The 21765-nt window shown below is 43.6% G+C and overlaps 1 protein-coding gene across 2 annotated transcripts in view; it reads left to right on the forward strand.

Annotated features, from left to right (window-relative positions):
* LOC139387980 (zinc finger FYVE domain-containing protein 16-like) overlaps positions 1-18275 on the forward strand; it is a 44656-nt gene extending 26381 nt beyond the window's left edge. Inside the window, exons 5-16 of one of the 2 annotated variants that reach the window (XM_071134431.1) lie at positions 1747-1923; positions 2572-2711; positions 3028-3382; positions 3666-3821; positions 8443-8667; positions 9833-9915; positions 10447-10551; positions 12941-13091; positions 13636-13879; positions 13981-14086; positions 14299-14475; positions 14725-18275. In XM_071134431.1, coding sequence (XP_070990532.1) covers positions 1747-1923; positions 2572-2711; positions 3028-3382; positions 3666-3821; positions 8443-8667; positions 9833-9915; positions 10447-10551; positions 12941-13091; positions 13636-13879; positions 13981-14086; positions 14299-14475; positions 14725-14883 — 2078 coding nt within the window. In that variant the 3' untranslated portion in view covers positions 14884-18275. The remainder of the gene's footprint in view (positions 1-1746; positions 1924-2571; positions 2712-3027; positions 3383-3665; positions 3822-8442; positions 8668-9832; positions 9916-10446; positions 10552-12940; positions 13092-13635; positions 13880-13980; positions 14087-14298; positions 14476-14724) is intronic. The other variant, XM_071134432.1, reaches the window with a different exon arrangement.
* The last annotated feature ends 3490 nt before the right edge of the window (positions 18276-21765 follow it).

Here is a 21765-nt window from a genome sequence, read left to right on the forward strand (position 1 = left end):
TGGAAGAAGTTTGGAACCACCAAGACTTTTCCTAGAGCTGGCCACATTGGCCAATCTGAGCAACTGGGGAGAAGGGCCTTGGTCAGGGAGGTGACCAAGAACCTGATGGTCACTCTGACAGCGCTCCAGAGTTCCTCTGGGTAGATGGGAGAAACCTTCCAGAAGGACAACCATCTCTGCAGCACTCCACCAATCAGGTCTTTATGGTAGAGTGGCCAGACGGAAGCAAGTCCTCAGTAAAAGGCATATGACAGCCTGCTTGGAGTTTGCCAAAAGACACCTAAAGACTCTCAGACCATGAGAAACAAGATTATCTGGTCTGATGAAACCAAGATTGAACTCTTTGGCCTGAATGCCAAGCGTCATGTCTGGAGGAAATCTGGAACCATCCCTAAGGTGGAGCATGGTGGTGGCAGCATCATGCTGTGGGGATGTTTTTCAGCGGCAGGGACTGGGAGACTAGTCTGGATCGAGGCAAAGATGAACGGAGCAAAGTACACAGAGATCCTTGATTTAAAAACCTGCTCAGGATCTCCGACTGGGGTGAAGGTTCACCTTCCAACAGGACAACGACTCTAAGCACACAGCCAAGACAACGCAGGAGTGGCTTCGGGACAAGTCTCTGAATGTCCTTGAGTGGCCCATCCAGAGCCTGTACTTGAACCCGACCAAACATCTCTGGAGAGACCTGAAAATAGCTGTGCAGCAACACTTCCCATCCAACCTGACAGAGCTTGAGAGGATCTGTAAGAGAAGAATGGGAGGAGCTCCTCAAATACACGTGTGCCAAGTTTGTAGCATCATACCCAAGAAGACTGGAGGCAGTAATCACTGCGAAAGGTGCTTCAACAAAATACTGAGTGAAGGGTCTGAATATTTATGTTAATGTGAAATATAGATGAGCAAACATTTCTAAAAACCCTTTTTTTGCTTTGTCATTTGGGTATTGTGTGTTGATTGATGAGGATAACAACAATTAAATCAATTTTAGAATAAGGCTGTAACCTAACAAAATGTGGAAAAAGTCAAGGGGTCTGAATACTTTCCGAAGGCACTGTTCCCTAAAAGTGGTTTGTTCATTTGAACCAGTTCTATTTTTGCCTCGGTTCTTCAGGCTGTTCCAAGCCCCAACGACACAACTACACATTTTAAAACGAGACCTTGTGAGATTATCAATGACTTTATATTGCTTTAGAGTCATTTTTATGAGAATGAATGTAAAAGTAAATATTAAATGTTATGTAGAATACACCTTCGAAAGGCATATGATTCTCTCCTATGGTTTTAAATGCTTTATTATAAACTGGGTGGTTCGAGCCCTGAATGCTGATTGGCTGAAAGTCATGGTATATCAGACCGTATACCACAGGTATGACAACATGTATTTTTACTGCTCTAATTAATTACTTTGGTAACCAGTTTATAATAGCAATAAGGCACCTCGGGAGTTTGTGGTGTATTGCCAATATACCACGGCTAAGCGCTGTATCTGGGCACTCTAGGTTGTGATGTGCTTAAGAACAGCCCTTAGCCGTGGTATATTGGCCATATACCACAACCCCTCGGGGCCTTAATGCTTAAAAATGACACTTTAAAGACAGTCCAGGTTACCCGGGAAAAAAAGTGATTTTAATTCTAAGAGTGGAACATTTGTAAAATACCCATGTTTGTATGCCAACTCTCCTCCTCACTCACTCTTTACCTGCCTCACCTCTCCCTCTATCTCTCTCTCGCCTCCCCCTCTAGCCCAGGCTCTGGAGCGTATGATGAGTCCGACAGGTCCGAGCCCAAACCCCAACGTCCCGTCAGAGTACTGCAGCACAATCCCCCCCCTGCAACAGGCCCGGGCTGCAGGCACCCTCAACTCCCCTCCGCCCACCGTCATGGTGCCCGTCTCCGTGCTCAAAACCCCCTGCAGCGACGGTACTTATGCACCCCTTGAACTAGTGTCAAGGGTTGCTGTTGTATAATGGTGTTCCCAAAAGTGATCAACATCTTCTTGCTCTCCATTGGATAGCTTAGCCAGCCACAGTTTGGCTATAATGAAAAATTTCAATTTTTATCATTTCCATTTTTACCAGATTTCCTGTTTTATTTTCCCTTGTTTCTCATTTGTATTCAGTGTTTCCCCTAGCATTTTGCCATGGCTTACACTGTGTTATGCTATCTGTGACTCAAACATTATAACAAAATCCATGGGGGCCCCATGCCATGACATTTAGAGAATTTTAGATTCTCCCAGACTGTCTATATTTCGGTGATTGTTAGTTCGACATTATCTTATTTTAAAAATATATATCTCCATTATCTTTTCGACATACTTTATATTTGGTTTAATTTAACACTGACAACGTTTAACCATCCCTTAAAATTATTTCCCCCAAAAATCGTATCATATATATATATATATATATATATATATATATATTTTTTTTTTTTTTATCGTAGTTTTGGTGAGTGGAGCCAATGTTAGGGAAACACTGGTATAAATTTAGCGCTCTAAACAACACTTTAAATAGGGAAATGGGGAAAATGACAGAAGTCCCTGTCCCTGTGTGGTGGATGTGTCAGGTTGTCCTCGTGAGCAGAAGCGTGTGTGGTTTGCAGATGGCATCTTGCCCAACGGAGAGGTGGCCGACACCACCAGGCTATCTGTGACTGGCAGGAGGAGTTCCCAGGAGTCCAGCCCTGTCACACCAGACCCCCCTACGGTAAGAGGAGGAGCTCTATATAGACACACCCACGTAAAAGAGGCACCTGTTTCTTTCAAGGGTTTTTCTTTATTTGTACTATTTCCTACATTGTAGAATAATAGTGAAGACATCAAAACTATTAAATACCACATATGGTATCATGTAGAAACCAAGAAAACGTGTTAAACAAATAATGAAAAACCCTGGAATGAGTAGGTGTGTCTAAACTGTTGATTGGTACTGTACACACACACCCATTGTAAATCCCTAGACGCACACGTTTATTTATTTTCTCTTTCATCCCATCCATTTCTCATCCCTCCGTCACTTCCAGGCTGGCAGCAGAGTATCCCTGGGCTTTGCAGCGGTGTCTGAGGGTGGTATGTTGGCCCCTGAGGTCCCAGCAAAGTTGGAGGTTGTGCGCCCCCCAGTGTCAGGGCCCTGGGACTACAGCCTGCTGTGTGGGCTAGGGAGCTGCGTAGAGAGGAGCCCCAGTCTGCTGCCAGAGGATGACGAGGGCCTGCCACCTCTACTCATCACCACCGGAGAAGAGGAGGAGGGAGGAGATCTATTGGTGGAGGAGCGACCTGCCCCCTGCCAGATCCTGCTCCTATTGGAGGAGGGAGGCCCACGACCTTTAACTTTTGTCCTCAACGCCAACCTGCTGGTCAATGTCAAACTAGTCAGCTGTGAGTAGAACATCCATCTCTACCCTCTTGTAAAGTGGCTTCCTCACCTCTCCCTTCCTTTGTCTGCACTGATCTGAAAAGATGGGACTGTTGAAAGCAATATGGTGGATTCCTACTGGGTACATTCCCTGTCCACTTTCTTCAAATCAGTTCAGGTGATGGGAAGGTGAAAAAGAGAGGGTGTTACCTTGGAGTTTTGAGATCGAACGCAAACCTCCTTATTCCTAGTCCCAGTCCCAAACTAATGTGTTTCCTCATGTTGTGTCTCTCTACTCTCCTGTAGACTGCAGTAGGAAGTGCTGGTGTCTGGGCTCCAGTGGTCTACAGACAGTAGGGCAGAGGGAGGTAGTGTTCATCCTGGAGTGTCTGTCTGAGGAGAGATCTCTGCCCAAAGACCTGTTCACGCTGTACCTCTCCATCTACCAGGACGCACAAAGGGGTAGATGCGCGTGCACACACACACACACACACACACAGCCTGTTCCTCTCCATCTACCAGGACGCACAGAGGGGTAGATGCGCGTGCACACACACACACACAGCCTGTTCCTCTCCATCTACCAGGACGCACAGAGGGGTAGATGCGCGCGCACACACACACACACACACAGCCTGTTCCTCTCCATCTACCAGGACTCACAGAGGTAGACGGAAACACACACAGACACACAGCCTGTTCCTCTCCATCTACCAGGACTCACAGAGGTAGACGGAAACACACACAGACACACAGCCTGTTCCTCTCCATCTACCAGGACTCACAGAGGTAGACGGAAACACACACAGACACACAGCCTGTTCCTCTCCATCTACCAGGACTCACAGAGGTAGACGGAAACACACACAGACACACAGCCTGTTCCTCTCCATCTACCAGGACTCACAGAGGTAGACGGAAACACACACAGACACACAGCCTGTTCCTCTCCATCTACCAGGACTCACCGAGGTAGACGGAAACACACACAGACAGACCTGCACACATTTTGCATACCATTCACACAATTTTAGGTCCATGTACACTGGTACGAAAGACGACCCTGTGGTTTCTGACTCAGCCGTCTGAAATTGGAGCTGAGCCAATCTGAGGACTTGGCTGAGGAGAAGAATTCTCTGCTCCGACCAGCCCCCAATTGATTTTGATGTGATATGAAAGTAGAGGGCTTGTATGTTTCTAGAACTGTACCGCAATTGAGAATCGATTCACGTTTAGATGGAGTATTTGGCTGTTTTGGTTTCCAGAGCAAATGCACCTTTCTAACAGAACATGTAAGGTCCTTGGACTATAAGGAGTAACGTTAGGCTCCATTAGTCCATTATTGGGTTACATTACCCCTACATTTTATGTGAAAGTGTCATTGAGGCCACTAGCAATATCCTTTAGGATCAAACATGAGACTTCTGTGTTGGCTACATTGTTTGTAATTACTTAAGACTCTAGGGGCTCTATTTTAACAAACCTAACGAAATGGTCAATCCAAGCGCAGGCGGTAGCGCTATAGGTTCAGGGGTGTGTCAGAAATATTTTGGATATTTTCACTATCACAATTAGCGCCGCACTTGTTGACGTTGGTGTGAAAGGGCTGGGTTTTGATGAATCAACAAGTTGCGGGTGTGTCGAGGCTTAGCCCCTCACTGGCCAATCAGAACGTGCTCCATGGTCAAATAATATGGTTGCTTCAAGTTGTGTATTTACAATATTTTATGTAGTGCCTTGGAATCAACTCCAATTCCAATGTTAGTATGTTATAGTTTGCATAAAGGGCTTACAGAAATGAAATAACAAAATGTAGAACTATCCTTGCTAAATAGGTTAACTTGAACCCATCTGCAGTCCACATTGTTCTAAGTAAATGTGTGGCTTCAATAGCATTCACACTGATATAGGGGTCTGGCCTACTGTACATTACATTCACACTGATATAGGGGCCTGGCCTACTGTACATTACATTCACACTGATATAGGGGCTAGGCCTACTGTACATTACATTCACACTGATATAGGGGCTAGGCCTACTGTACATTACATTCACACTGATATAGGGGCTAGGCCTACTGTACATTACATTCACACTGATATAGGGGCTAGGCCTACTGTACATTACATTCACACTGATATAGGGGCTATGCCTACTGTACATTACATTCACACTGATATAGGGGCTAGGCCTACTGTACATTACATTCACACTGATATAGGGGCCTGGCCTACTGTACATTACATTCACACTGATATAGGGGCTAGGCCTACTGTACATTACATTATAGCTGAGCATGGACATGCCAAACATTGTCAATAAGCAATATTAAATTCAATATTGATAAGGCCTTAAAAGAGAACAAATAATTTGATTCAAATTCTAAACAAAACGAAACAACTTGTTTTAAATAGGCTATGACACACTAACAGGCACCATAATTTCTCCACGTGGGCATACAATATTAAAACCAAGCAAGCAAACTCTCTATGGAGAGTTTTACACACATCCACACTTTTCACAGTAGCTGGACAAAATTCAATATAAAGAGGGGGAGAATGTCCACTCACCGTTATACTGCTCCCAAATAGGCCTATATTTTATTAACATAAATCGTAACCATTTTACAGATCATATTCTCACATCTCCAGAAGTTGCAGTGCAAGTTGTCCTAATAATACCAGGAAGCTGAATCATTCTAATACATGTGGTTGTAACAAAATGAAAACGAAAAACAAGCAATAATTGTAATTTTTTGCGACAACAATAAATACATGTCCAATGTAACGTCGTAAAATCACCAGGATAAGAGAGACAATCGTTGCTGTTGATCCAGCCTTCGTTGTAGTTGGCCTAAGCGAGGGCTTGGGTTTTGATGAAACGGACAACAAATACAGGTTAAAGAGAACTTCTAAATACGAGGTTCTCATCGCTCGTTTCATGATGGGCATGGACACAGCCTAGAGGTTCTCATCGCTCGTTTCATGATGGGCATGGACACAGCCTAGAGGTTCTCATCGCTCGTTTCATGATGGGCATGGACACAGCCTAGAGGTTCTCATCGCTCGTTTCATGATGGGCATGGACACAGCCTAGAGGTTCTCATCGCTCGTTTCATGATGGGCATGGACACAGCCTAGAGGTTCTCATCGCTCGTTTCATGATGGGCATGGACACAGCCTAGAGGTTCTCATCGCTCGTTTCATGATGGGCATGGACACAGCCTAGAGGTTCTCATCGCTCGTTTCATGATGGGCATGGACACAGCCTAGAGGTTCTCATCGCTCGTTTCATGATGGGCATGGACACAGCCTAGAGGTTCTCATCGCTCGTTTCATGATGGGCATGGACACAGCCTAGAGGTTCTCATCGCTCGTTTCATGATGGGCATGGACACAGCCTAGAGGTTCTCATCGCTCGTTTCATGATGGGCATGGACACAGCCTAGAGGTTCTTATCGCTCGTTTCATGATGGGCATGGACACAGCCTAGAGGTTCTCATCGCTCGTTTCATGATGGGCATGGACACAGCCTAGAGGTTCTCATCGCTCGTTTCATGATGGGCATGGATACAGCCTAGAGGTTCTCATCGCTCGTTTCATGATGGGCATGGACACAGCCTAGAGGTTCTTATCGCTCGTTTCATGATGGGCATGGACACAGCCTAGAGGTTCTCATCGCTCGTTTCATGATGGGCATGGACACAGCCTAGAGGTTCTCATCGCTCGTTTCATGATGGGCATGGACACAGCCTAGAGGTTCTCATCGCTCGTTTCATGATGGGCATGGACACAGCCTAGAGGTTCTCATCGCTCGTTTCATGATGGGCATGGACACAGCCTAGAGGTTCTCATCGCTCGTTTCATGATGGGCATGGACACAGCCTAGAGGTTCTCATCGCTCGTTTCATGATGGGCATGGACACAGCCTAGAGGTTCTTATCGCTCGTTTCATGATGGGCATGGACACAGCCTAGAGGTTCTCATCGCTCGTTTCATGATGGGCATGGACACAGCCTAGATCATGGACGTTATTTTATGCAGGTCCAGAACGGGACCTATAATAATGATAGTAATAAAATAATGTGGGCCTGCCTACAATGCATAGATAAAAAGGGAATGTCAGCTCGCTATTTTACTCCTCTCAAACTTGATATTTTAATAAATTTCCAATTGGATTCAGGAGCCAAAACCATTTATCGACAGTCTTGACTACTTCGGGATTGCATTGGCAGACAAAAGAAAAAGTCTTCGTTGAGAGGAGGCTATCCTTGGTTTTTAAGAAAATCAAACGCAATGGGAAGTTTTTGGTCTGTTTCTAAATACAACATATACAGGCACCATTACGCAACTCTTGTTCCATGCGCATATGGGCAGTGTGCGTCATGGCTGGATAGGCTGCGTTCCGTTTGTCAAAGTTCATGCCATAACCAACTGTGTTACCTCTAAAACCAACTTTTGGTGGGTCTTAAATATCCTTATCAGCGGTGCCTGAAATTTGATCTCGTTTTTAAGGACATGCCTAAAATATTTCCACCCCGCACATCTGAGCGCAAGCGAGTAGATAAAAGACGGGTGAATTGTCGAACCTGGCGTTAGGGCTGGAAAATGCCAGTGCGCTAGTTTTTACATGATGAAATTGCTAACTAGCGTGCGTTTGACACGATCACCGCCTTAACGCCAGCCAAAGATAGAGCCCTAGGTTTCAGGAAATCGCAGTTACCGGTTCCTCAAAAATACAAAATGCTCCAGTTTCCTAATGTTGGGAGTTGACTGACCCCCTTAGGTCCTACCCCCTACCCAACCTAAGGCCTACCCAACCATCAAAATCCTAGGGGGAGCCCTGATTTGTACATTTAAACATATTTCTAGTAATCTACTGAATAGCAACCAGTTTAGTACCCATAAGTCTATAGCCTACCATTTCTACTGAGGCGGTCTTCTGCCAACATCATTAGGCACAAAAAAAGGTGCATTTGCCTATGATTTGAGCAGTGTGGGTGTTGCATAGCGTGCTGCCACCGCGCTGAAGTGGTACTCTGCACTCTGCACACACTGACCTCTGTCTCTCCCCCTCCCTTAGGGAAGTTTGTGGAGGAGCTGGGCAACGTGGCGTTCACAGGTAGTTTCCTGGGTAGTAAGGAGCACGGCGGGGTGCTGTTCTTCTCCCCTACCTTTCAGGCCCTGGAGGGCCTCTGTCTGCCTCCACAGCCCTTCCTCTGTGGCCTGCTCATCCAGAGGCTGGAGGTGCCCTGGGCCAAGGTCTTCCCCCTTAGACTGCTTCTACGGCTGGGAGCAGAACACAGTGGTGAGCCCCCAACAGTTACTAGCCTTGTCTAGGTTCAGTGGTAATAAATGCATGTATAAATAGTTTCATAAACATTACATATGGATTTGCATTCATATCTGCATCAGAAGTACCAATGCAAAATTACAAGACTTTTCTATTTTTCGAGTTATTACATAAATCCAGTTAGAGTGTCAAAGTCAAGCCAGCCTATTCCCTATAATGTAAACTCTAACAGAAATAATTTAAAATGTAAAACTTCAAATTATTTTTGCCAATTTGCAAACAAATTCTCTATGAATTTATTGTTACAAATAAGCTTGCATGTTTGCTAGCCAACTAGCCTGGTAACATTAACCCTACCAACAGGCTAATGTTACGTTAGCACTGCATGAGTCAGCTAGTTGCTATCAACACCAAACTTACAGCTACTTTAAAGTAAACCAAAGTTTTGGAAATACATAGTGCCATCTAACCAGGTATCAAATAATGTTACCGGTATTCGCAGTTATCTAAAGTAGAGAGAGCGGAGACTTACTGATTGACGGCTGAGTTAGCTACCAAAGAAGAGCCAATGAGAGAGGCGCTTCAGAGGGAGAGTCTGTTTCACTAGCCAAGGGAGAGTCAGCTAATCCAATTGTGATACATTGAGGTAAATCCAAAGTAGATCAATTCCAGAGTCAATAATCCAGACGCGGGCGTTTGGGCACAGGAGACGAGGGGAAAAGTGAACAATAAGATAGCGATCGGGGGAAGGCTCCAGGCAGATGGAAATGATCACAACAGGACAGTCAGCTACTGTAGCACCCTAGTACTAAGCTCAGGTTGAAAAACTCTGGTAGCCCACTTCACAGATATCATGCGGCCCCCACGTGTGGGGAATCTACAATTAAGTTACTAAGCCTTTGACCACATTGTTACTTTGAGTAAAAACGTACACTTCCTACTCTTTTATATCAGTTTTTCTGATAGACGTTTCAAACTTTTGAACTTGGCCAAGACCTAGATATGTGCTTTAGCCTGTAGACTATTGAGATCACCTCTTACTTTGACTCTACTTTACAAACGTGGCCATAGTTTACAGTAATGACCTGATGAAATAATAATGAAATGATTGCAACAAGTGTTTAGACTGATGTTGAGCCTGATTCTAGTGACCTTTGACCCTATGTGGGTTGTGTTGCAGTGTACCCCAGTACGCTGGTCAGCGTCCGCTTCAGAGAGACTGTGTTCAGAGAGACCGGACACACCATCATGAACCTGCTGGCTGTAAGTACACACACACAAATTATTTTATTGTACACTTCAGAGCATCTTTTCTTCTTTTTGCAATTTGATCCAAACGTTGAATATAACAATTCACATCAAACCGAAGCTACGCAGTAAAAGTAGGTCTCCAGCCCTGATTTAAAGCCAAGTTAAGAGAAATCTCCCTGATCCTCTGTGATGATCACTGAGCCAGCATATGCTGTGCAGTGCTCCTGAGTTCAGGTGAGGGCCAGCCGACAGAGGACCGGGATGACACACACAGAGCTAGATCAGGACTCCTGTGGGAGAGACACCGCAGTAGTTTGGTTCCCTGCCAACTTTTCACTGCTGGGAGAGAGGAGCCTGTGAGGGCTGGTCTAACTGGGTTATCATACCCTGTCTGTTACAGCTCTGAAACATCTTAAGATACTGTGTGTGTTAGTCTTTTCAAAAATGATTGTCTATGACGCATGTCATATGTCTGAGAGAATGTAGTAGGTCACATGCTATTAATGCCCTCAAGTAAGTTCTGTGTTGCGTTTTTGTTTCCAGGACCTGAGGAACTACCAGTACAGTCTGCCTGCCGTGGAGGGCCTGAGGATCCACATGGAGATGGGCCACAGCTACATAGACATTCCCAAGAGTAGCTTTACTGAGGTAAGACACAGCATTACAGGACTTGAGTTTGTTGGTATGTCTATTTTGTTTCTATCTGGTTTGAAGGACAAGTTAAAGTTTCAACTTTATTGTCCCAGAGGGTACATCAAGTCACAGGGCTGACAGCCATCAATACAAATATACAGTTCCTTCAGAAAGTATTCCCCTTGATTTATTCCACATGTTGATGTTACTGCCTGAATTCAAAATGGGTTAAATGCATGTCTTTTTCTCACCCATCTACACACAATTCCTCATAATGACAAAATTCAAACCTATTTTTAAAAATGTTTGCACATTTTTGGAAAATGAAATACTGAAATATCTAATTTGCATAAGCATCTACACCCCTGAGTCAATACTTTGTAGAAGCACCTTTGGCAGCGATTACAGCTGCCAAGTCTCTAAGAGCTTTCCACACCTGGATTGTGCAACATTTGCCAATTTATTATTTTCAAAATTCTTCAAGCGTTGTCAAATTGTTTGTTGATCATTGCTAGACAACCATTTTCAGGTGTTGCCATAGATTTTCAAGCAGATGTAAGTCAAAACCATAACATGATGCAGCCACCACTATGCGTGAAGATATAGAGTGTGGTACTCAGTAATGTGTTTTATTGGATTTACCCCCACATAACACTTTGTACTCAGGACACATTTTTTACAGTTTTACTTTAGTACCTTGTTGCAAACAGGATGCATGTTTTGGAATATGTTTTTATTCTGTACAGGCTTTCTTTTCACTCTGTCATTTAGGTTAGTATTGTGGAGTAACTACAATGTTGTTGATACATCCTCAGTTTTCTCCTATCACAGCCATTCAACTCTGTAACTGTTTTAAAGTCACCGTTGGCCTCGTGTTGAAATCCCTGAGTGGTTTCCTTCCTCTCCAGCAACTGAGTTGCCTGGATACCTGTATCTTTGTAGTGACTGAGTGTATTGATACACCATCCAAAGTTTAATAGCTTCACCATGCTCAAAGGGATATTCAATGTCCGATTGTTTTTATTTTTACCAATCTAGCAATAGGTGCCGTTCTTTACGAGGCATTTAAAACCCTCCCTGGTCTTTGTGGTTGAATCTGTTTTTAAAATGTACTGCTTGACTGAGGGACCTTACAGATAATTGTATGTGTGGGTACAGAGAAGAGGTTGCGCACAGCGTGAGTCCATGCAGTTTATTATGTGACTTGTTACTCAAATTGTTACTCCTGAACTTATTTAGGCTTGCCACAACAAAAGGGTTGAATATTTATTGACTTTTCTAATTAATTATAGAAAAATATACATCGTAGAAACATAATTCCACTTTGACATTATTGTATGTAGGTCAGTGACAAAAAATCTCAATGTAATCCACTTTAAATTCAGGCTGTAACAACAAAATGTAGAACAAGTCGATGGGTGTGAATACTTTCTCAAGGCCTATGATTGATGACAGAAGCAGCAGCACAAGTATAGCAAGCCAAAGTGTGTGCATTCTTAGTTCAATCTCGTCAACAACATGTCAACAATGTGCTGACGAAAACATCAACATATCCCCTTAATCATCAACAACATATTACCATCGCCATCCTCAACGTCATCATCCCTAGCCTACCACCCCCTCTTCCCTGTATTCTCTTCCCTGTATTCAAAAGGGCAATGGCCATTGGGGTGAAGGAGTGTTAAGACCTGTTAATCTTAACAGTTGGTTAATCTAAACCGGGAAACCTGGAACTCATGGTGTAGAGGGTGGGCACAGTCAGACAGGATGGATTCTGCCTGCCTTCACCACTTGTCTGCTGAACTCCTGAGATCCTACTGCCCACTTTCACTACTCTAGTTAGTGCATTTTTTTTTGTTGCTTTTACACCAAGGTTGCAGTACCAGCAAATCAAAGAAAACGTTAAGACCGACTATGTACAACTTGACAACCTGGACAAGTCAGGAAACTCAGGAAACGGAGTTGAGACCAAAAAGGCATTGTTGGCCCTTCTTTCACAACATGTCAGTGTTACTAAAAGTTCAGTTTATTATCAGTCATTGTGCCAAGATACTTGTAGTTGTCTACAGTGTCTACCACCTGGCCCTTGACGATAGTGTTCTAGGGGTAGGGGTTTGACGCCTGAAATCCATACACCACATATCTTTGGTTTTTGTCATATTAATTTGTAAGAATTCACTGTCACACCAATATTAGCAAAATCATTAACAACAGGGTCATGGGCACTTTCATCAGCATGCAGGAGACTGACTATTAGTCGTCCGCAAACATCAGGACCAGTAGCATTAGAGCTAATTAGCATGATTATGCTAAGGCTTGGCTATGCTAATATGCTAAGCCAGGTGTTCGAAAGAGCTGGAGATATGTGTTTCGATGCATGTATAACTTTTTGTGTGTTTTCTAGATGCTGAAGGTGGTGAACGCATCTAACGAGCATGTGATCAGTGTGGGCGCTGGCTTCAGCTCGGAGGCCGATTCCCACCTGGTCTGTTTCCAGAATGACGAGGGCAACTACCAGAGCCAGGCCAACAGCCAGCCTGGAAAGACACGCACAGGTCAGTACTAGAGGTCAGAGGACTGTTTTTTGTTTTCAAAGAACAGGGTCGTATTTTTTTTAAATGTATTAGCCTTTATTTAACTAGGCAAGTCAGTTAAGAACAAATTTACAATTATTTACAATGACGGCCTACCCCGGCCAAACCCGGAATACGCTGGGCCAATTGTGCACTGCCCTACGGGACTACCAATCACGGCCGGATGTGATACAGCCTGGATTCAATCCAGGGACTGTGGTGACTCATCTTGTACTGAGATGCAGTACATTAGACCGCTGCGCCACTCGCGAGCCCGAATTCAAGAGGGCACAAAATGTTTAGTTGTGGACAAGTTCAGGTAGTTCCTTCCTGTTTTAGTCCATTTTCTTCATTTTAGTGTATAATGAATATGACTCTGATAAGAAGCAGGTGTGACCTTAGATCATGACCTTAGATCCTATAGGTCACAGGCCAGTGACTCGAGCCAGTGCCTCCATGTAACCTGAATAGAACTGAACTGTTTATATACCTGCAGTGTTACTCAGTCTGTGACCTTATTGTCTAGTTACGGGGGCCAGCTTCGTGGTATTCAACGGTGCTCTGAAGGCTTCGTCGGGCTTCATCGCCAAGTCGAGCATCGTGGAGGACGGTCTGATGGTGCAGATCCCCCCAGAGACCATGGAGGCCCTGCGCGCCGCCCTGAGGTTGCAGACGGACTTCCACATCCCCTGTGGCAAGGCCGACGGAGGGGAGCTCCGGGACAACATCACCGTGCGCTGGGTCGACTGGAGTGCTCCCGTCAACGCTGGGTAAGGGTAATACACACATGCGCGCACGTGCATTTACACACACACACACTGGGGATTTTCTCCCAGGTGCATGATTGGTTAATTAGTTTGTGTCCTTACAGTGTGACCAGTGGTGTGGACGGGAAGCCTCTGGAGGGGGTCCACAGTGTGAGGATTCAGCAGGACACAGAGTTTGAGTCGGACGGACGCACCATCAGGTGTACTGAGGTAGGAAACACACAGTTCATACGATACACTACTTTTATTGCCCATTTGCATGGACATTCATTTTCTGGGGTCAACAGTGTATTACAATAACAATTGACCTACATGTGAAGTCCGAGCTCTGTTCACCTTCTCTCACCATCACAACTCTCTGAAACAATTCAGTCTCACTTACACTGGTCTGTCTATCTGACTCTGCCTGTCCCTCCCTCCAGGTGTTCTACGTGTTGAAGAATCCAGACGTGATCCTGTCTGCGGTGCTGCCGTCCTGCAGTGTGTTCCAGAGGGAGATGGCTGTGGCCAGCTGTAGTGCTCTGACCCCTCACCTCTCTGTCCTGTCAGCCAGCGGCATCAACTCCCTCGCCCTCCGAGTCTCCACACAAACAGACATGGTAAATAACATACTATAAAGTGTCAAGCAATACACTATGAAAGGGACTGGGTATTGCCCCTCTTCTTACCAGGCACTTGCGGACAAATGTGTGTATGAAAATATCTATAATTTAGATTTTATTGATGGCTGTATTAATAAAATATTGTACTAGTCGGTGTTACTGTTCCATCTCTGAAACATAGTGACTGTATGCCCGTTGAACAGTACAGTCATACTATAACTCTGTCTGCGTTTGTGTGCGTCCCAGGTGGAGTACCAGGCGGGTTCGGGAGGCAGGCTCCTACCCCAGCGCTATATGAACGAGCTGGACAATGCTCTGATCCCCGTCATCCACGGAGGCTTGGCCAGCGTACCACAGACAGCCATGGACATGGAGTTTATCTTCTACATCACACACACCATTTAACACACACACGCACACAGTCTCACACATGGAAACACACACACTTTTAAACACACACAGTACGTGCAAATACGAACACGCACATAAACACGCAAGTTCAGTTGCACACACACAAACTTTTAGACACACGCAGCCTGTATGTCTTTGCACAGAGAAAAACTCTAGAGCTCAGAGGACAAGCTGGCAGGACCTGAGGACACAAACAGCCATTATGACATGGCTTGTGACCGGGCTGAGGACACATGCACAGCCAATCAGGCGTAGCCAACGACTGAACTAAAGACACGCCGCCAATGGCAGGACATTCCCACATAACCTCTCACTGGAGGCCAGAGGTGTAGGCCTTTGTCCCTGGATGGACAGTGGGGAAACTGGAACACGGACGTGACTTTCTGCCTAAGAAAAGTCACCAACGCTGCTTTAACACACAAGGCCAAACACTAAACACATAACAACGACCAAAAAAAACAACCCAAACTATCCTGACACTGACTATTCTCATCTCTTCCTGTTCTGCCTTCTTGGCTCCTTGCTGGTATCGGTCTGTCAGCCAGTCAAGGAGCACCTTGATGATTGTTTCCAACAAGCAAAGATGTATTCACTGTATGTTTAGAATGACCACATGGTAAGAAATTATGAATTATAATGATGTTACTTGATTGACAGCTGTACACCACACTTGAGAAGAGCAGCACGAGACTCTGTCGGCGTGAAAGGTTAATCGTCATTTGAGGATGTGAATGCTATTTTAGAATGAGGAAATAGCCTATGTGGCAATCCTGAAGCAGCTTCTCGTAAGCCTGCCATTCTAGAATGACGTTTCAAACTTCCTCGCTCTTCAACGGAGTGTGCAGCCGCGTCCTCCATGTGGCAGACCAGTGGTATCTTGATGTTATGTGGGAAGTTCCCTGACACAACTCACTGTCCCGTCTTGTCCAAATGTATAGAAAGTATATACAAGTTGTATTGAGATTTTTTTTTAAGCTTTAAAGTACTATTTTTGGAAACAGTTCCTTAAATGGAATCAAAGTTTATATTTTTTCGATAGGATGTTGGCTAGCTGAGTCACTTTCGCAGGTGTAGTACCGATAAATTCAGAGGAGCACAGAGAAAAATATGTGAAGAGTTCCCTTTAGTCCCCTTGATGTCAACTGAAATGTAACATACCAGTGGGATTAGTCCACCAAGTCGAACCAAATACTGCTGCAAAACATGAACATTTGCACACAAAAAATATCAATAAAAAGGCATTGATTCACTTTCCTATTTGGAAAGACGAGACTCTCACGAACACGATGGTGTTCTCCATTTTGATCTACGTCCCCCGCAAGCGTCTTGGGACTTGCCTGAAGTCGGTACAGACGAATTGCCAACTTCTGTCTGTAGCGTCCGAACAGTTTGGGCTACACACTAAAATGACCCCTATGTGTAAAGGTGAGACTCACGACCACGCACATGTCAGTTGTTTTCCTCTAGTACGCCCACAGGCCTCACAAGACTTGTCTGAATGTACCTGGTACCAGTCAACAAAATCATATTCAGACCCCTTGACTTCTTTCACATTTAGTTAGGTTACAGCCTTATTCTGAAATTGATTCAATAAAAATTGTTCCTCATCAATCTACACAACACCTCATAATGACAAAACGAAAACAGGTTTTTAGAAATGACATAACTTACATAAGTATTCAGACCCTTTACTATGAGGCTCGAAATTGAGCTCAGGTGCATCCTGTTTCTATTGATCATCCTTGAGATGTTTCTACAACTTGATTGGAGTCCACCTGTGGTCAATTCAATTGATTGGACATGATTTTGGAAAGGCACACACCTGTCTATATAAGGTCCCACAGTTGACAGTGCATGTCAGAGCAAAAACCAAGCCATGAGGTCGAAGGAATTATCCGTAGAGTTCCGGGACAGGATTGTGTTGAGGCACAGATCTGGGGAAGGGTACCAAAACATTTATGCAGCATTGAAGTTCCCCAAGAACACACAGTGGCCTCCATCATTCTTAAATGGAAGAAGTTTGGAACCACCAAGACTTTTCCTTCCTAGAGCTGGCTGCCTCGCCAAACTGGCCTGAATGCCAAGGGTCACGTCTGGAGGAAACCTGGCACCATCCCTACGTTGAAGCATGGTGGTGGCAGCATCATGCTGTGGGGATGTTTTTTAGCGGCGGGGACTGTGAGACTAGTCCGGATCGAGGGAAAGATGAACGGAGCAAAGTACTTAAAGATTCTTGATGAAAACCTGCTCCAGAGTGTTCAGGACCTCCGACTGGGACGAAGGTTCACCTTCCAACAGGACAATGACCCTAAGCACATAGCCAAGACAACACAGGAGTGGCTTTGGGACAAGTCTCTGAATGTCCTTGAGTGGCCCAGCCAGAGCCCGGACTTGAACCCGATCTAACATCTCTGGAGAGACCTGAAAATAGCTGTGCAGCAACGCTCCCCATCCATCCTGAGAGCTTGAGAGGATCTGTACACCTCCCCCACACACACATTGTGTCACCTCAATGCTTCCATATATGGTAGTGTTATATGTTCTAGTTCCCATGTCCTGTCCAGCAGTAACAGGATGTGCTGCATAAATAAATGACTGATTTAAAGGTGGCTGCTGTATCCTCACTAGCACATTGCTTAGCTTACCTGATAGTTTCTGTCCGCAGTGATTCTACATTTTCTATTGTGAGGACTGTGCCCTGTCTTGTTGAAATGTCAGTCACTTACAGAATCGTATGTACAGTATTTAGGCCCCAGACCTGGGGAGAAATGGGTAGTTTGTCTAAGAGAGTGACGTTGCCATTAATCACCAGGTTACGGTCATGTTTCATCTTCTTGTGGTTTGGGTTAGGTGATATGTGGTTACGGGTAACTGCTGCCGTGACTCGTGTATGTGCTATAAGCTGACTGTGAATCGGGACTAGTCAACATATTTTGATTTTATATTAAACAACTGAGATCTTTAAGTTCTTGTTAGGAGTTCCAACTTAGCTAAAGTAAATGCTCCATTGATGTGAACATCCACATGAGAGATGGAGAGCGTGAGAATAGTTTTCAAGAAATGTACATAAATGATAGATTTTCTGTCATTTGTATCAGGAGTACATTTGTTTTCGAGGTAAAAAATGTATTCTTCTCACTATTAGTGATTTAAGAGAACTTTACAATTAGTACACTTTCCAATTCAAATAATAATAATCCAATTCAAATTATATTTTTGCTTTAAAAAAAAAGGTTAATGTATTGTTTTATGTAATTCACCCGTATTTATTCATTAACACCAGCTTTATTTGGTAAACCTGGTATCTGGGTCTCATTGAGCTCTTCAAACAATATTCATTTATAAATATTTCACCTTTACTAAATAAAATCATAGCTTTATGTAAATTGCTTTTGTTTTTCTGATTTAGTTTTATTGACTGCTGGATTGTCTTTTCCCCTGCTGCCTGTTTGGCTGTTTCTTTCTACTTCATTCACCCACCAATCAAGTTCGCCGTGCAGTAGGCTACAGCCATCAGAGATGGTAGTAATGTTGTTAGTACTACATCATCCTCATACATCTATGAAGTTCTGATAATACTTATGACAGGGGTTCCCAACCTTTTTTTGACCCATGACCCCATTTTGATATAATAAAATTGCGACAGCACCATGTAAAAAACAATAAGAAGAAAACAATGTAATCAAACAGCCATTTTTTCATATTTTTATTTGTGTCCCTGACAGTCTGTTACAAGTCAGTCTGACAGTACATTCAAAGTATTTCAATTTGAAGGAAGTATGGTTTGAAGTGACTAAAATTGCCCATTTTCAAATCAGGCGACCCTTAGTTTAGAAAACGCTGACTTATGAGTTCATAATGTAAGTGTAGTTGAAACATTTTTATAATTTATTTTTAAATGTATATGTATTCGCCAAATCTGATTGGATCATAGATGAAGACTATTGTTAGTTTGTGTAGACCCTCCCTAGTGGCACTAGTGATTAAAAATAGAAAGTGAAGTGTTCTCCAGTGCAAGGGTGCAGTACAGGCAGTAAGTAAACATTTCACGGTAATTGTATTCGCTGCATGTTGGGTGCACATGAGAATTCTGCTGAAACCGAACAGACCTGTCATATTTTGTAGGACTTTTTATTTGCTTTTGTTGCAATGAGTTTACCCCCAGTATTTGATTTAGGTTCTGTCAAGTTTCTTCTGTCCCTCATGGAGATATGATTTCTCTGGTGGTGTAACTGTGTGCGACCACACTGGCTTTTTTCCATTCTACAGTCAGTGGACAAGGTAGGCTTGTCCACTCAACTTAAAGACCTAGTGTTATGGAGTTATTTCCGTGCCAAAATAAATTTAATTTGAATTCTGTAATTTTTTTGATGTGTTTTAGGATATTGAATTAGATGTTTTTTCCTTCCACAAAATTGAATCATTGAATTCATAAATGTAACTTTCATGATTTGAAACGGAATTTAATGAATACTGCATTGTTTTAAAATTCAATTGAAATATAATTGCATATTCAATATTTATACAGTGTACAAAACATTAGGAACACCTTCCTAATATTGAGTTGCACCCCCTTTTGCCCTCATAACAGCCCCAATTCGTCAGGGCATGGACTCTACAAGGTCTCGAAAGCATTCCACAGGGATATGCTGGCACTAGTTGACTTCAATGTTTCTCGCAGTTGTGTCAAATTGACTGGATGTCCTTTGGGTGGTGAATCATTCTTGATACACACGGGAAACTGTTGAGCGTGAAAAACCCAGCAGCGTTGCAGTTCTGTTCAAAGGCACTTCAATCTGTTGTCTTGCGCATTCACCCTCTGAATGGCCACATACACAATCCATGTCTCAATTGCTACAAAAAATCCTTATTTAACCTGTCTCTTCCGCTTCACCTTCAGATTGAAGTGGATTTAACAAGTGACATCAATAAGGGATCATAGCTTTCATCTGGTCAGTCTATGTCATGAGAATAGCAGGTCTACCTAATGTTTTATACACTACGTTTCAATATATTAGATATTGCGTTCATTTTATGTGTAGGTCCATGTCAAAACGAAGAGTGGAAAACAGCTAGTTTTCATTTCTGAATTTGAAAATCAGAAATGCACTTTCGTTTATTGTGTCAATTGGACATGGAAATAACAGAAAATTGTTAAAACATTTTACAAAAACTCATTTTTGTTTTGTTCATACCTGGAAGGACACGCCCCCTCATAGCATATTCACCTGCTTTAGGGGGTACGTTAACAGACTAGATTGGCAGCTCAAAGAAGGGATTAGACTGTGAGTGTGACCGGAAGAGAAAAATAGAACAAACTCAACTGAATAAAGTTGGCGTGCACTATCTGACTAGCTAGTACTACCTGGTTACTGGCTGTAGTCATGCGAGCTAGTGGAAGTATATTAACCCCTCAAACTGCTCCAAGATGAAGCTGCCTGGCCAGAGCTGCAGAAAAGTCCGATTTCTACATTTCACCCACTGGTTTTCTGGTGGACCCTCTGCCCGGCGCTTTAGGCACTGTGATGAGTTCTGTGCCCACTCACACAGGCCTGGCACCCCAGGAGGCTCTGGCATCAGGTGGAGAGTGTGGGCTCCTGGATTATTTCTGAAAACATATTCACAAGCGTGTTGATCAGCACTATGCCCTATTAGAAAATGTCTATTAACATTTGTTTCATTGGTTTTAATACTTGAATCAACTAAAGATGCATACATTCATGTTCTCCCACATATATTACTGCAATGCCCTACTCAGTGGTCTCCCCTCACATCATCAACTGACTCCAACATGTACAAAAAGCTGGTTCTCATCAACACCCACCTGTTACCCCATCATCCCTGTACTCTGTGATTTACACTGACTCCCCATGAAAATGAGGCTTGACATTAAAAGTTCTCAAATTCAACACCTGCCCACCTGTCAGAGCTCAGGGTATTTCTTCAATATTCTAAACCTCCCATTGTTAGATCAATGACATCACACATTCTATCCACTAAAAGCTTTTCAACCATACGATTCCTACTTCCACCCACCCCTCCAACCTTTCTAGACCAACCAGATTGTAGACCAACTACACTATAGACCTTAGAGACCAATTACATTATTGATCCAGACAAATGTTTTCTTTTCAAAATCCTCCGGAATTTAAACCTTGGTCTAAAAATAAATTACAAATATTATTCTCACACATCCTGAGCAGCAAAGAATTAGGGTCAACGTCTGTATTGAACTCCAAACTTGAATCATTAAAGACTTTCTGGATTAAAACCTGACTGAAAGCTTTGTTCATTCACTTAGTTAACTCACTATTAAAACCATGTGGATTGTTGCAGTTAAGTATGACTTCACAAGAACGTCAGAGGATCTGTATCATCTGGGATGTAACTTATATTGGTTCATTTGTAATTGTTTTGGCACATATTACTCATTCATACCACTTATTTAAAAGGCAAAGGATTTCCAAATCTGCTGGCCCAAGTTGCGAGCAAGAAGATAATTTCTGAAGAGCTACTGCCAGAATCTTTGGAAGCAGCAGACCTCTACCATTAGTACCTGGGAGCCTCAACCATTCCACAGGAAGTTTAACACCCTGTAATCAGACCTGGCAGCTTTGCTTGACAGTACAGTCAATATGTTCCATTATAGGCCATATCAAGGTGAATTGTCACAGCACAGTGATACACTAAATGGCCAAAAATATGTGGACACCTGCTCGTCGAACATCTCATTCCAAAATCATGGGCATTAATATGAGGTTGGTCCCACCCTTTGCTGCTATAACAGCCTCCACTCTTCTGGGAAGGCTTTCCACTAGATGTTGGAACATTGCTGCAGGGACTTGCTTCCATTCAGCCATGGGTATTTGTGAGCTA

This window comes from Oncorhynchus clarkii, chromosome 29 (assembly GCF_045791955.1).
Source record: "Oncorhynchus clarkii lewisi isolate Uvic-CL-2024 chromosome 29, UVic_Ocla_1.0, whole genome shotgun sequence".
Classification (NCBI taxonomy): Eukaryota; Metazoa; Chordata; class Actinopteri; order Salmoniformes; family Salmonidae; genus Oncorhynchus; species Oncorhynchus clarkii.